General features: G+C 41.3%; 1 protein-coding gene across 1 annotated transcript in view; it reads left to right on the top strand.

Moving 5' to 3' along the window:
• Positions 1–278: 278 nt before the first annotated feature.
• LOC139723555 (PAX3- and PAX7-binding protein 1-like) overlaps positions 279–13136 on the top strand; it is a 32495-nt gene continuing 19637 nt past the window's right edge. The window contains exons 1-7 of the mRNA XM_071634798.1: positions 279–591; positions 3042–3044; positions 7214–7324; positions 8330–8560; positions 9363–9596; positions 10255–10391; positions 11887–12140. Coding sequence (XP_071490899.1) covers positions 357–591; positions 3042–3044; positions 7214–7324; positions 8330–8560; positions 9363–9596; positions 10255–10391; positions 11887–12140 — 1205 coding nt within the window. The 5' untranslated portion in view covers positions 279–356. The remainder of the gene's footprint in view (positions 592–3041; positions 3045–7213; positions 7325–8329; positions 8561–9362; positions 9597–10254; positions 10392–11886; positions 12141–13136) is intronic.

Consider the following 13136-nt stretch of genomic DNA (forward strand, 5'->3'; position numbering starts at 1 on the left):
AAAACAAAACAAAGAAAGAAAAATTCAAAACAACGAATCACCCACAAGAAACAAACTTGCAATAAAAAGATCTATGTCACGTACATCCAGTACACCATGGTGGGTGGAGATGAGGTTGGTACTTATCGTTTTCGCTGATTCCACAATACATGGCATTGAGTCAAACCAGTATGCACTGAATGAAGTGGGCCCCAAAAGCGAACTGCAGTTCATCACTGAATAATGTTGTGTGTGATAGAATGACTGAGACTTGCTTTGCATGTGCAACGTCAGTGAAGATCAACATGATGTTGTGTTTGTAATTCAACTGAAATGACACCAGATTCCAATTTTCCGAGGTATGCAAGGAATTCAAGATGATGAAAAAGAAACGAAATATCCGACAGAGAGGTAGGACGGATGACAGTGACGAAGAAAACGATGTGAAGCCTGTGGTTACGTCGGGAGACCAAATTCCCTTTTTAGAGACAGATTATCACACGCAAATCGAGCAGATTGAAAAGGAACGGTCCTCGAAAAAGAAGGACAAGTCGGACAAGAAGAAGCAAGCTGAATCGTCACGGCTAACTTTTGACTACGATGAAGACGAAGGTGAGAAAAAAGAGAATCATTGAATTTGTAGGGAGTACGAAACTACATTGATTTAAATGCTGACCCCTGACGACATCCGGCAGCCTTCCGTTTGCACTGCCCCTGTGCCGTGGGCAGCTCCGCAGTGCAGTTTAATTTCTATGTTAACGCTAGTTGTGCACTGTTCATGTGGTGCAGTGACTTGTTAACTTCCAATATTAAATTAGTGCTCCCGGCCCAGAGCAACGGGCAGAGTGTTTCATGTTAGTTTACTTCTATTTAAACTAGCCCGACCAGACGCTGTGTGAAGCACAGCGTCAGATAACCCCGTCGCGGGGCGCTGTAACACAGTAACAGCGCCCCGAAGCAACCCATGCAATTTTAGGAAGCACTCAAATGCACTGCAACACGTAAACAACTCACCGCTCAAAAGGACACTTGGATTCGCAACGAAAAGCCACATGATATAAAACCATTATTGTTGAACAATAGAAACGACTATGTATTTCTCACCATTACCTCCGAAAACAAGATAAATAGTCATCTTTGAGACCGTCTAGTCGAGATACTGTCCGTTCGCCGTTTTGAACGTATCACGCAAATATACTGATCTGCGCATGCGCAAATGAATATTCATATTTTACGTCATCTGCCATATGTACAATGTTGCTCGTATTTGGTTCTCGGTCTCATTTAATAAAGGACACTTGTTCGTACCAATACGATAGGTATCATGGAGTTCAAAGATGCTCTAAGTGAAGTAGAGGAGGATGCAAAAAGAATTAAGTTCAAAGTGGAGCAAATAGAAATTATCAAGAACGCAGTGAAACAGAATGACACCTTCCTAATGTTGCCAACTGAGTTTGGCAAGAGTGCTTGCTTTGGTTTCATCACCAAATCTTGGAAGTTGGATAAAGCAGGGCTGCACACTAACCCATTTTTTTTTTTTTTCTGCCGGTCCAACCTGTCTCTGTCGGATCAGTAAATATCCATTTTTCCTCCCCATTTTTGTACTGGTCGGAACAGAAAATTTACTGGTCAACAACAACCTGAAAAAGCATTAACTGGCTTGCAAATTTATTTTCATGTTTTTGTCGACAATAATATAACCTCCCCCCCCCCCCAAAAAAAAAAAATACATTTTGCAAATAAACATTTTGTAAACTCAAGTGCCTTGTTTACGGATCATTTTCTTGAGAAGGAACAAAAAGGAATCATTTGTGAATTGATTTGTTGATACGAAAAGGAAGTAAAAAAAAAGAAAAAAAGAAGGGACTGAAATGCGGTTTTTAACTTTCCTCCGAAAATTTCTTCCCGTATCTTGGCGTTCTTGAAAGTACACTGCAGGGTCGAATTTGTAATGCTTTGTACTCCTATCTCTTCTTCGTGTATAGAACCATTTTAAAAGAATTGAATGTTTGTGAATCAAAGTGTTAAATGATTATGAACAAAATCAGATTGTATCAAATGCGTTTGTGACTTTTTGTCAACATCGGCGCACGTAGAGTAACACGCGTTACTTAAGTTCTGCGCTTTTCACATTTTTGGTGCTCAGCTGGATTGTAATGATTATATGAATTATTTTTGCTGTATAGTATTTTCTGATGCACGTGCCAGAAGGGGTTCTTTATTTTTCTCCCGATAATCTTTTCGCATTTGTGCATGCGCTCTTGAAAGGTATATACGGCAGCATACGGCATCAGGGTCAAATTCACGATTCTTTTTGCGCTTATTTCTAACTCAAATATCAGCGGGATTGTGACGATTTCATGAACTTTACTTCGGATCACTGTTCGGATGTAATCTGTTGTGATGAACACACCAGAATTGTTGACAATGCACCCTTTATTTTGCTCCGGTAATATTTTCGCATTTCGTAAATGCGTCCTCTCGGATTAGAAGAAATGATACGGCCGAATTCATGATTCTTTTTGCACCTCTTGTTCTCCTCAAACTTCAACGGGATTGTGATGATTTCATGAATCATTTTGGCTGTAATTTTTATAATGCACGCGCCAAAAGAGGTTTAAAATGTGTCTTATTTTTCTCCCGAATTTGTGCATGCGGTATGCGTTTTGAAAGATACACAGCATGCAGGGCCAAATTCACGATCCTTTTTGCGCCTATTGTTTCCTCAAATTTCAACGGGATTGCCATGATTTCATGGATTATTATTCGGCTATAATCTTAATGATTCACGTGCCAAGAGGGGTTGAAATGTGTTCTTTATTTTTCCCCGATAAAATCTTCGAATTTCGTAAATGCGTTCTTGAAAGATCATAACACGGCCGAATTCATGATCCTGTTTGCGCCTATCAATTTAATATCAGCGGGATTGTGACGATTTCATGAATTCCTACGGCTGTAATCTTTTACTTTGCACACACCAAAAGGGGTTGAAAATGTGTCCTTTTATACTTTTTACCGATATTCTCTCCCACATTTCGTAAATGCGCGTCCTCTCGGATTAGAAGGTATTCACGGCCGAATTTATGATTCGTTTTGCGCCTATATTGTCTCCTCAAACTTTAACGGCATCGCGGTGATTTTATGAATTATTTCGGCTCTAATCTTTTGTGATGCACACACCAGAAGGGTTGAAAAAACATTCTTTATTTTTCTCCCGAAAATCTCTTCGGAATTATTCATGCGTTTTTTGAAAGACAGTATTCAGGGCCGAATTCGATATCCTTGCGCCTATCGTTTCCTCAAATTTCAACAGGATTGCCATGATTTGATATTCGGCTGTAATCTTTATGATGCACCACCAGAAGGGGTTGAAAATGTGTCTTTTATTTTTCCCCCAATAATCTCTTCGCACTATTCGAATATCACGATTTTTTTGCGCCTATTTCTATACCTCAGATATCAGCAGGATTGCGATGATTTCGTGAATTCTTTCGGCTGTAATCTGTTGTGATGCACGCACAAGAAGGATTGAAAGTACATATTTTTTTTTCCCGATAATTTCTTCGCATTTGTGCATGCGTTTTTGATAACCAACATGACATGCAGGACCGAATTCAAGATCCTTTTCGCGCCTACTGTTTCCGCAAATTTCAACGGGACTGCGATGATTTTATGATTTTTTTAAATTTTTTTTTCTCGTCACATTTTGTGCATGCGTTCTTGAAAGGTAAACAACAGGACAAATTTCGTTATCCCTTTTGTGCCTATCTTCATTATGAGACCATTCTGAAGGAATGAAATGAAAACAAACGCAATCAGATCTTTATACTGCTGTAATTTTTTCAATTTTTCTAAAAATCTGCACAAGTAAACTCGTTCTATCATGTCATCTGCCACGCTGCTGCAAAGCCGGGATCGGATCATGGGTTAAAAAAAGGCATGAGTGAAATGACCACAGAAATGCGTGCGCCTCTACGAATACATACTCCTTGTCTGATGGCATGACCGCCGATCGCAAGCAAACGAACGATGTAAACGCGTTGGGGAATACCGGCATGCATTTCAGCAGTATTGTACATACACGTATGTATAATGCTTAAAAGGGTATTGATCAAGCAAGACAACATTAAAAAAAAAAAAAAGCCATGGGGAGCAATGGAATACAATCCCAATGACCATGTGGATGGATCTGAAAGGGTTAATTTCTAGTTTTTCATTAACCAATCCATTATGCCTTTAAGATGAAAGCCAATCTAAAATTTTATCAATTTCACGACAATGATAAAAAAAATCCAGCAGAACAGTGCAAGAATGATAAAAATCGGATAAAAAATAAGGAAGTTATGACATTTGAAATTTCAAAAATTTTCAGAAGACACTTCTTGTCCCATTGCTATGAATGAATGAATGAATGAATGAATGAATGAAAATGAATGAATACTCAAGAGTCAATTTTATTTATCTGTATGTCACAGTACATAGAAATTTAGCTTCCAATTCTTCCAACTTGTTACACACAATAATTATGAAACACACACGCACGCGGACACACACACACACACATACACACAATCAAACAGAAAGTGACAAGCCTGACAGAAAAAGAAAGACAGGAAGGATCTCCTCTCATGCGATAGAAGTCTTGGGGGGGGGGGGGGAGGTCTCTCAATAAATAATCAAACAATTCTCAACTATTGGAAATAAACAAAACATGTATGTAACAGAAGTGTATTCAATTCAAATCACAGTAGAAAATGAACATGAAGCAAAAATGAATATGAGTCCCCAAGAAGCAGAGCTTGTGAGTGGAGCCCATTGTGAATGTACAACATTTGATAAAACTATAATGTACAGTGTGAAAGGAAACTTGATCTACATAGATGAGACATCTGGGGCATTTCCTCTGCAGACTGGGGAAAAAAATAAAAAACAAAACAAAACATACCCTCTATCATGAAAATCACCTATTATTTTCTTAAACCTTCACATCTCCAGATGTTCATTATGTGTGCACTTCCTTTATTGCAAATAAATAATGAACCACACATTCGAAATGCGCTTTAAAAACGAAATAAATAAGTGCCGGTAGGCCCGATAGTAAATCATCGCCCAGCATGCATTCTATTTGTTACGTCTCATGAATATTCATTTCAGTTCTCAGCGAGCCGTCCGGTTTTTTTCCACACGCATACATTGCGTATTACAGTATGTGCTACGTTTTATCCATATTAGCGCATGCGCTGTGTAAGTCATACTACAATACGAAATGCGGTAGGACTATAAAAACCTCGGATAAACTCTTTCACAGGGCTCTCAAAACAGATCATATTGTAAATCGACTTCGCCTGCCGTGATTGTAAGTATCTTATCTAAGAGTAAGGCCTCTAATTTCGGTATAAAACCCTCTATTTTGGTCTCTGGTCACGTAAATGCTTAGCCATATCAGGTGCTTCCGTGACAGGATAGGTTTGCTGTGCGACCCCTTTACGGTACGTATTTGTCCGTATGGGGTCGCTGCTGCGGTTAAGCGTCAGATAACTCCACGCAGCAGCTGTCGTGAAGCGAAAGCGGCTGCACGTCTATTCCTTCGCAGACGTTGTTATTTTTCAGCGGTGGCTGTGCATTTCCTTCATGAATATCTTTCTTAATCGTGGAAAACTAAAATATAAGGAACCCCCATAATCTATGATAATCATTCAGTAATCGGTATGCAATTTTTTGTTTAATTACGTCAAAAACTCACCGAAATCCGTGGCTAAAGTCAGGTCTGTAAACGTCCGTATTGCTTCACTCCTCATATCCGTGTTATTTGAATGGCATTCACTCTCGTATACTACAACATAGCTAGTCGGGGTGACCCATAAAAAGGTCAAATCATTGCCGGCGCAGCACGCGCAGATACGAGTGCTGTAGCTTTACATACGTAACACATAAAACGCATGGGCAAACGGGCGCACAGGCGTACGTAAAACGCGACCACTTCTGGTTGCGCATGTGTGGTGGTTTGTTGATTTTGTGAAGCTCTCGAAGGAAAAGATGCCACCGCACAATCTACTCCGAAAAATTCAACAATAAGGTCTGGATACCAACAAAACGCCGAATTCAACTCAACCATCAGGAAAATACGCTGTAGGTGAGTGGTAAAAATGATCTTACTCTTAAAATCAAACAAAATAAAAGGCATTTAATGTGATTTTGCCGTCAATAGTGACGGTCGTTTACAACGTTTAAACACTAACACATGTCAGACCGCTGTGCGAAGCACAGCGGTCTGTTCAGGCTAAGATTCAGACAGACGGGGCCTCGCCATCAAATCGGGGAACCACAGCACAACTACAAAACTTACAATAAAACAATTGCAATTTATACGTTACTTATTATAGATATTTAAGTTTATACGTTAGTCACGTAAAATGCATGCTTATATTACAGAAGGTACATAAGTCCATTGAACAAAAAAACGGCACTTTCTAGTGCAATCCCTGACCATCGGGGTTCATTGTTGCAAATTCAAAATGGCGCGTTGACCACTCAGCAAGTTATGCATGCGCGTGCGTGGCTGGAAGTGCAGCAATATACTGTGTGCGTGCGCTCTTTGATAGCAGCACAGTCGACAGCGTGACCTTTAAAAGTGCATTCCCATCGCATGAACTCCCGATTATCAGATGTACTGTTCGCACATGCTGCATATAATCTTCATTTTCAGTAAGTTGTGAAATGTGTATGTCAATATTGATAACGTAGCTATGTAGTGTCATTAATGAAGATTACATTTAATGAGTTTGAGGTGACAAAAAATGATGTCAAGTATCAAAACTCAAAGTGATCGTAAAGCGATCGCTGGGCTCTCTTTATGTTGTAGGCCGCTCCGGTACAGCCCTGTCGCTATTTATACAGCGACTGGGCTGTGTATAGTTAATTTAAACATAACATAAATTTTAATTGTATGTGCTTGTAAACAGAGTCGAAGGTTAGTCATCTCCAAAAGAAAAACAAAATCACTCCGTCGCAATTTGCAGGGTGCTTAATTAAACCGGCCCAGCCAGTAGCTGCCAACTGCCCTAAAATACCTACCCACACAAAAATATTGTGCTTATCTTCAAGCATGAACACGATCAAACCTGCACTTAATGGAGGAAGAAGAGTCACATTAAGGACATTTTAAGTTTTATATGCTACAGGTCTAGATTCTATTTGGTTTGTATGTTTTTTTTGGGTTTTTTTGTGCCCTCAGGAGAGGTTTTCCAGATCAAGAAATCGAGCCACAGCCGGAAGCAGGCGAAGAAGGTGCGAGAGAGACAGCGACAGCTACGGAACCAGGAGGCTACCAGCGCAGAGAAGAAAGGTTTGTGAGACCCAGATCGACAGCACCTCTCTTATCACAAAACAAAATAAAACAAAGCAATCCTAATAGAAGTTGGGTCCCACCTTTGGTTGGATTGCTTTATTTTGGATATCTCAGCCATTTCAAAACCAATTTTCATCAAATAAACTTTGAATTCCTCTTAGACTTATATGCACTTTCATATTTCATCATTATCATATTATCTAAAAAAAAAAATATCAAGAATCGTTGGGAACCTCAAACCCTATCTCAATCAAAACTGTACCATTCCTTTAAGCAGTCAGAGTTTTGACAGTTACTCTACTACTTGGGATGCATCTACAACTGTAAGCCTAGGCTTGACTGTGAGAATGCAGGCTGGCTTTAACATGCAATTTATGTTCTGCTATCTCTTCTACTTCTTGAGTGTTTAATGCCTTGTATTTTTATGTGTATTATGTTTAGAGACATTTGATTATAATAGGACTATGTTGCAAGTCACAGTGATTTTGGTATGGACCATTTTGCATCTGACAGACTCTATGGGCTCTTACCTATATACACGTATATATATATGCAAGTAACCTTATAGCTAGGGCTTTTTGTGTACATGAATAACGGCAGGACTGTCAGATTGCCAACCAGAAATGTACTGATCGGGCAAGAAGTATTCACAATTGCAGCACAGATATTAAAGGCAAGTTTGGAATGCAAACTTATAAGCTTGTGGAAGAGGGGGCTGAATCAATACACTGTATTCTGAACACGGAGCAGATGAAGTCTGTCTACCCAAACGCGTCCTTCTTTTCTCTTATCTCAATCTCCATTACAATGTATATTGATTTTCTCTGCCATTCCTCAAAGATGTCAATAGAAATGCAAGTATATCACATGTCTATACACTACAATTCTCAGTGCAAAGATTTTCTACTAACTGTGTTTCATTCATCATACTTTGTTGACCTGAAAGCAAGGAGTTCTTGGTTGTATGTGTGTGCCTTTTTACAAAATTTTAATCTCAACCAGGTGACCAAAGCTACAAGAATGGAGCGAGGCCCGCTCTTCGAGCTCAACGGGCAGACGGTGATCAAGCCATTAGGATAGAGAAGGAAAAGGAAGAGGAGGAGGAGGAGGAAGAAGTGGAGGAGGAGGAGAGAGAGATGGTGCTGAATGGAATGGCAGCCGAAGCAGCTGCCTTGGCCCAGGAAGACCTAGAGGAGATTGGGAAACAGAAGGAGTTCTCAGGGTTTTTACCAGGTAAAGAACTGAAGAATCTGCAGGTAAAGGGTGGAAGAAAATCAATGTTTCCTCATACAACCAGGGGCCTGTTTCATAATGATTGAGTGTGAGATTGATCGTATGATTGATGCAATTCAAAAAAAGTTACACGATCTGCTAGTAAATCTGTGCTTTAAATAAAGCGTATGTATCTTTATTAAACAGACTTCCGATCGGTATTGATTTTAAACTCAATTCACAGAGTTAGGTTTAATAAATCGAGCGTAAGATCAATCGTACCTCTTTATGAAACAAGGCACAGGTCATCTCTTCACATCCGCCAGTGAAGTCTGTGCCATCTCCAGTGTTGGTGTGAGCATAACATTTGCTGCACTGCTTTGATCTCTACTGTGCATTTACAAAAATATTCTTGTCTAACATGTTTGAGATATGCAGTGATAAATGAGGAATTAGCAAATCACATTGATAGAACTTTCACAGCTGCATATATGCAGGGCCAGACATTAGCAGTGGCCCAGGGCTGCTAAAAATTAGTGTCAGGCCACCATGTTTCCAAATACTGTATCTTTTGGTGGCCTGATTGGGCAACTGAGATTAAGAATGTATGTTATATTCCTTTTCTTTTCAGCAAACATATTTCTTTTTCTGGCAACCAAAATTTCAAACGACAAGATGTTAGTGGTTCGAAAGGGCCACCATGTTTCCAAATACTGTATCTTTTGGTGGCCTGATTGGGCAATTGAGATTAAGAATGTATGTTATATTCCTTTTCTTTTCAGCAAACATATTTCTTTGTCTATTTATGATAACTTTCTTCCAGGTGTCATTCCTGATGCCAACCTGATCCATGCTGCCCGAAAACGGCGCCAGATGGCCCGGGAGAGGGGCGACTTTATCCCCGTGGACGACACGCAGCGCTTCCAGTCCGAAAAGTCGCGGCTGGTGCGAGAGGACGACAACGACCAGAGCGGCAGCGACAGCGACGAGGGCCGCATGGGGTTCAGCGTCAAGCAGCAGACCAGCCGGCAGCGAGTGCAAGAGGCCCTGGATGCAGGTTTGTGTCGTCTGCTGTAGAACCTGAAATTTTTGCGTGCATGAAACCTTTGCAAATTTCGTGAGGAGCCAAGATTCACAAAAGTGAAATGCATGCAAAAGTGTATGTCTGCACAATGCATTGAATGCTAGTGGTGATTCTTGAAAGTTTCATACCGTGATAAAGCTTTGACTTTACTACTTCAGGAGCCCAGTTGGTTTGGATAAGATATTGATTTGTTATGGCACTTATGAAATTTGAGCTAAAAAGAAATGATATCTGCAGGATAGCCATGCTACCGCCAATTTTTTTACCAATATATATGTATTGAATGAAGGTGACCTTTCAACAGAATTGTATGGTCACTGAACAACTCTCCAAGTGTTTAATGTAATATCATATTGCCCATTTCTTCATTTCTGTACAAGACATGCAGAATGTATTGAAGTGGACTAAAGATTTGGTATTGGCTATGGCATTGTTTATCTTACTTTTTACCTATATTTATGTGTTTGTGCTTCAAAGTTTGTAACACATAATTTCCTAGATTTATTTTTAAAAAAAATTATATTTGGTTATCAAGGATTTTTATCAGGATGGATTATGAAGACATAAAAGCATCGAGAAAGAGAAAAAAAAGCATTTATTTGGGATGATGTTTCACATTTTGCCTTGGTAGGGGGACTGAGCCCGGAGGTGCACAGCGACGGCCATGAAAGCAACGAGGAGCTGGAGCGTTGGGAGCAGGAGCAGATCAAAAAGGGCACCAGTGTGCCTCAGGTGATGCCCCAGAACCAAATGATCCCCAGTTACATGGTAGGTGTCCTACCTCCATTCCCCCTTCTTATTGGGAGTGGGATGGGGGGCGGGGGATGCAGAGACTCCAACCCAAAGCACCTTGTGATCTGGAGATTCTCCTGCCTCCTGCCTCCTGCCAACATTCACTAGCAATAAGTAAGAAATCCTTTCCAACGGGAGACACAGAGCCAGGACGGGAGAAATTAAATCTCAAGAGGGAGAATGGGAGATTTTGCAAAAAGGGTTTTTGGCGGGAGATCTCCCGTCGAAAACGGGAGAGTTGGAGTCTCTGGGGATGGGGGTGTGAGTTGAGGGGGTGTGGCTGAGCAGTTAAGCCTTGGGAATACAATTTTGGTGATGAAGGCGTATCCGGGCAATTACCCCCGAGGGCAATTACCCCCCCCCCCCCCCCCCCCCCCCCCCCCCCCCCAGCTAAATACTGGTTAGTGGTAAGATTAGAGCAAAGATTAGGGTTAGGGTTAGGTTTAGGGTTGAGAGTTTGGGGTGGGTTAGGATTAGGTTCAGGATTAGGATTAGGGCTAGGGGAAGGGTCTGGGGTAATTTCTCACGGGGTAATTGCCCTAGACGCGATGAAGGATGGAGGAAAGGGGTGGGGGTAGAGAGGTTGTGTATTCTTCAAACCGGACCTATTAGGGGAAGATTATCCACCTCACCTTTTTAATATTGCAGCATTTGTAAGCATTTCTGAAGCGAAGTTAGCAGAATCTTTTAAAATTTGTGAGTGAAGACTTTATAAGTATTGTAGACTGTCTCCACTTTGTCTTCTTTCTTCACCATTGGCAACACCATGGATTAGACAAGTGTTGGATGGACAGTGGTTGGTCTTCCCTTCTTTGCAGCATTGATGCAAATTGTTGCATTACCACTTTAGATTGATATTGGAAATCTTTGCACTACTCCAACTGGTTGGATTTGGAGGCTTCATTAACTCATACCAGTGCATGGAAAATTTGCTTCTTACTCAAATTTCTGATGTTTCAGTTCCTCAGACTCTTTTGCGCCCATTAGAAAATCAACTAAATGCATCGTGCTGCAGAAAACTTTCATCAGTTGGGGAGATCGTACAATAGGAGATTACGGCTTCTACCGACCTTTACTGACATGCTGGCTAGCTGTCCACTCCTGTGGACTTCTTCAGGTCAAGTGATTGCACCGTTTCTCTGACACTGCCTGCCTGTTTCTTGATCATTGGACCGAAGGTTGGCGATAGGCTGTATCCAGAATCCCTATTGAGTGTGGGTTTGACAGGCAGTGTCAGAGAAACGGTGCAATCACTTGGCCTGAAGAAGTCCACAGGAGTGGACGACAGCTAGCCAGCAAGTCGGTAAAGGTTGGTAGAAGCCTAAATCTCCTATTGAATGCATCATGCTGTTTGAGATTTGTCCATTATTGAATAGTGGCCATGCATAAAAACAATTCATAATTCAAATTCAAAAGGTTTGACAATCATTTTGATTTGCATTACTCACGCATGCACTGTGGTACATTCCAGGCCCAGGTCAGTGGACCCGCTACAGAGACAGTGACCCCTGACCCCACCAGCTACTACCCCCAGCAGCAGTACTCCTACTATCCGACTGAGAGCTCCGCCTACCCTGCTGTGGACCAGAGTCTGGTTTATGGCTCGGCCTACTCCACCGGCCAGGACTCGCCCCAGCAGCAGAGGCAGGTGCCCGATGCCCTGGCCCTGCCTGCTCAGCTGCCAGAAATCACGGTTGAAAATGTAGTGATGAGGCTAAAGCAGAGGTGAGTTCAAAAACTAATTTATGAGTCATATTTCCTTTGTTTTTGTCTGTTTGCTGGCCTTTTGTTTTTAAAACAGGTTTCAAAAGGGTATTAGCCAACTCATCTCTGTTTGCTTCAAAATGGGAATAGGACATACGCAGACTCCAACCGCAAGCACCTCATAAATGGGAGATATTCCTGCCTGGACTCCTAGCAAACCGGAGACTTAGATTTTGTGAATATGAGCTTGAAGTGTGGTGTTCTTTGCGGCTAGGGTCCAGAGCCCTTAATCTCTGGGGATATTGATGCTCTTTGGATTTATCTTAGCCTCTTTATTTTTATGCCTCCGCCACGAAGTGGTGCCGGAGGCATTATGTTTTCGGGTTGTCCGTCCGTCCGTCCGTCCGTCCGTCTTTCCGTCCGTCCGTCCGTCCGTCCGTCCGTCCGTCCGTCCGTCCTTCCGTCCGTCCTTCCGTCCGTCCTTCCGTCCGTCCGTAATGAATTTTGTGGACAGGGTAACTACCAAAACCTTTTGAGGTATCCTAATGAAACTTGGCATGTATGTGTATTAGGGGGTGAAGTTGTGCCTATCAACTTTTGGGTGCACATGCTCAAGGTCAAAGGTCAAAAGGTCGAGGTCAAATGCTTAAAATTTTACTATTTCCCCCATATCTATGCAATGCCTGAAGATATTTTCTGGAAACTTAGTGTATACATGTACTACCCAATTAAGATTCTCTGGTGAAAGTTTGGGGTCATGAGGTCAAAAGGTCAAAGGTCAAAAGGTCAAATAAAATGTTAAATTTTCACTTTTTCCTCTGTATCTTGGAAATTGTTCAAGGTATCTTCATGGAACATAGTATATATATGCATCTACTGACTGGCAGTGGTTATCTAGGGAATTTAGGGTTCATGGGGTCAAAGGTCAGGGGTCAAAGGTCAAGGGCAATACTTCAAAATTTTACTATTTTCCTTATGTTTATGCAATGCCAGCAGGACTTTTTTTTTAACTTGATG

Source organism: Diadema antillarum, unplaced genomic scaffold, assembly GCF_040938485.1.
Source record: "Diadema antillarum isolate AM-2024a unplaced genomic scaffold, OU_Dant_1.0 scf00000015, whole genome shotgun sequence".
Taxonomy (NCBI): domain Eukaryota; kingdom Metazoa; phylum Echinodermata; class Echinoidea; order Diadematoida; family Diadematidae; genus Diadema; species Diadema antillarum.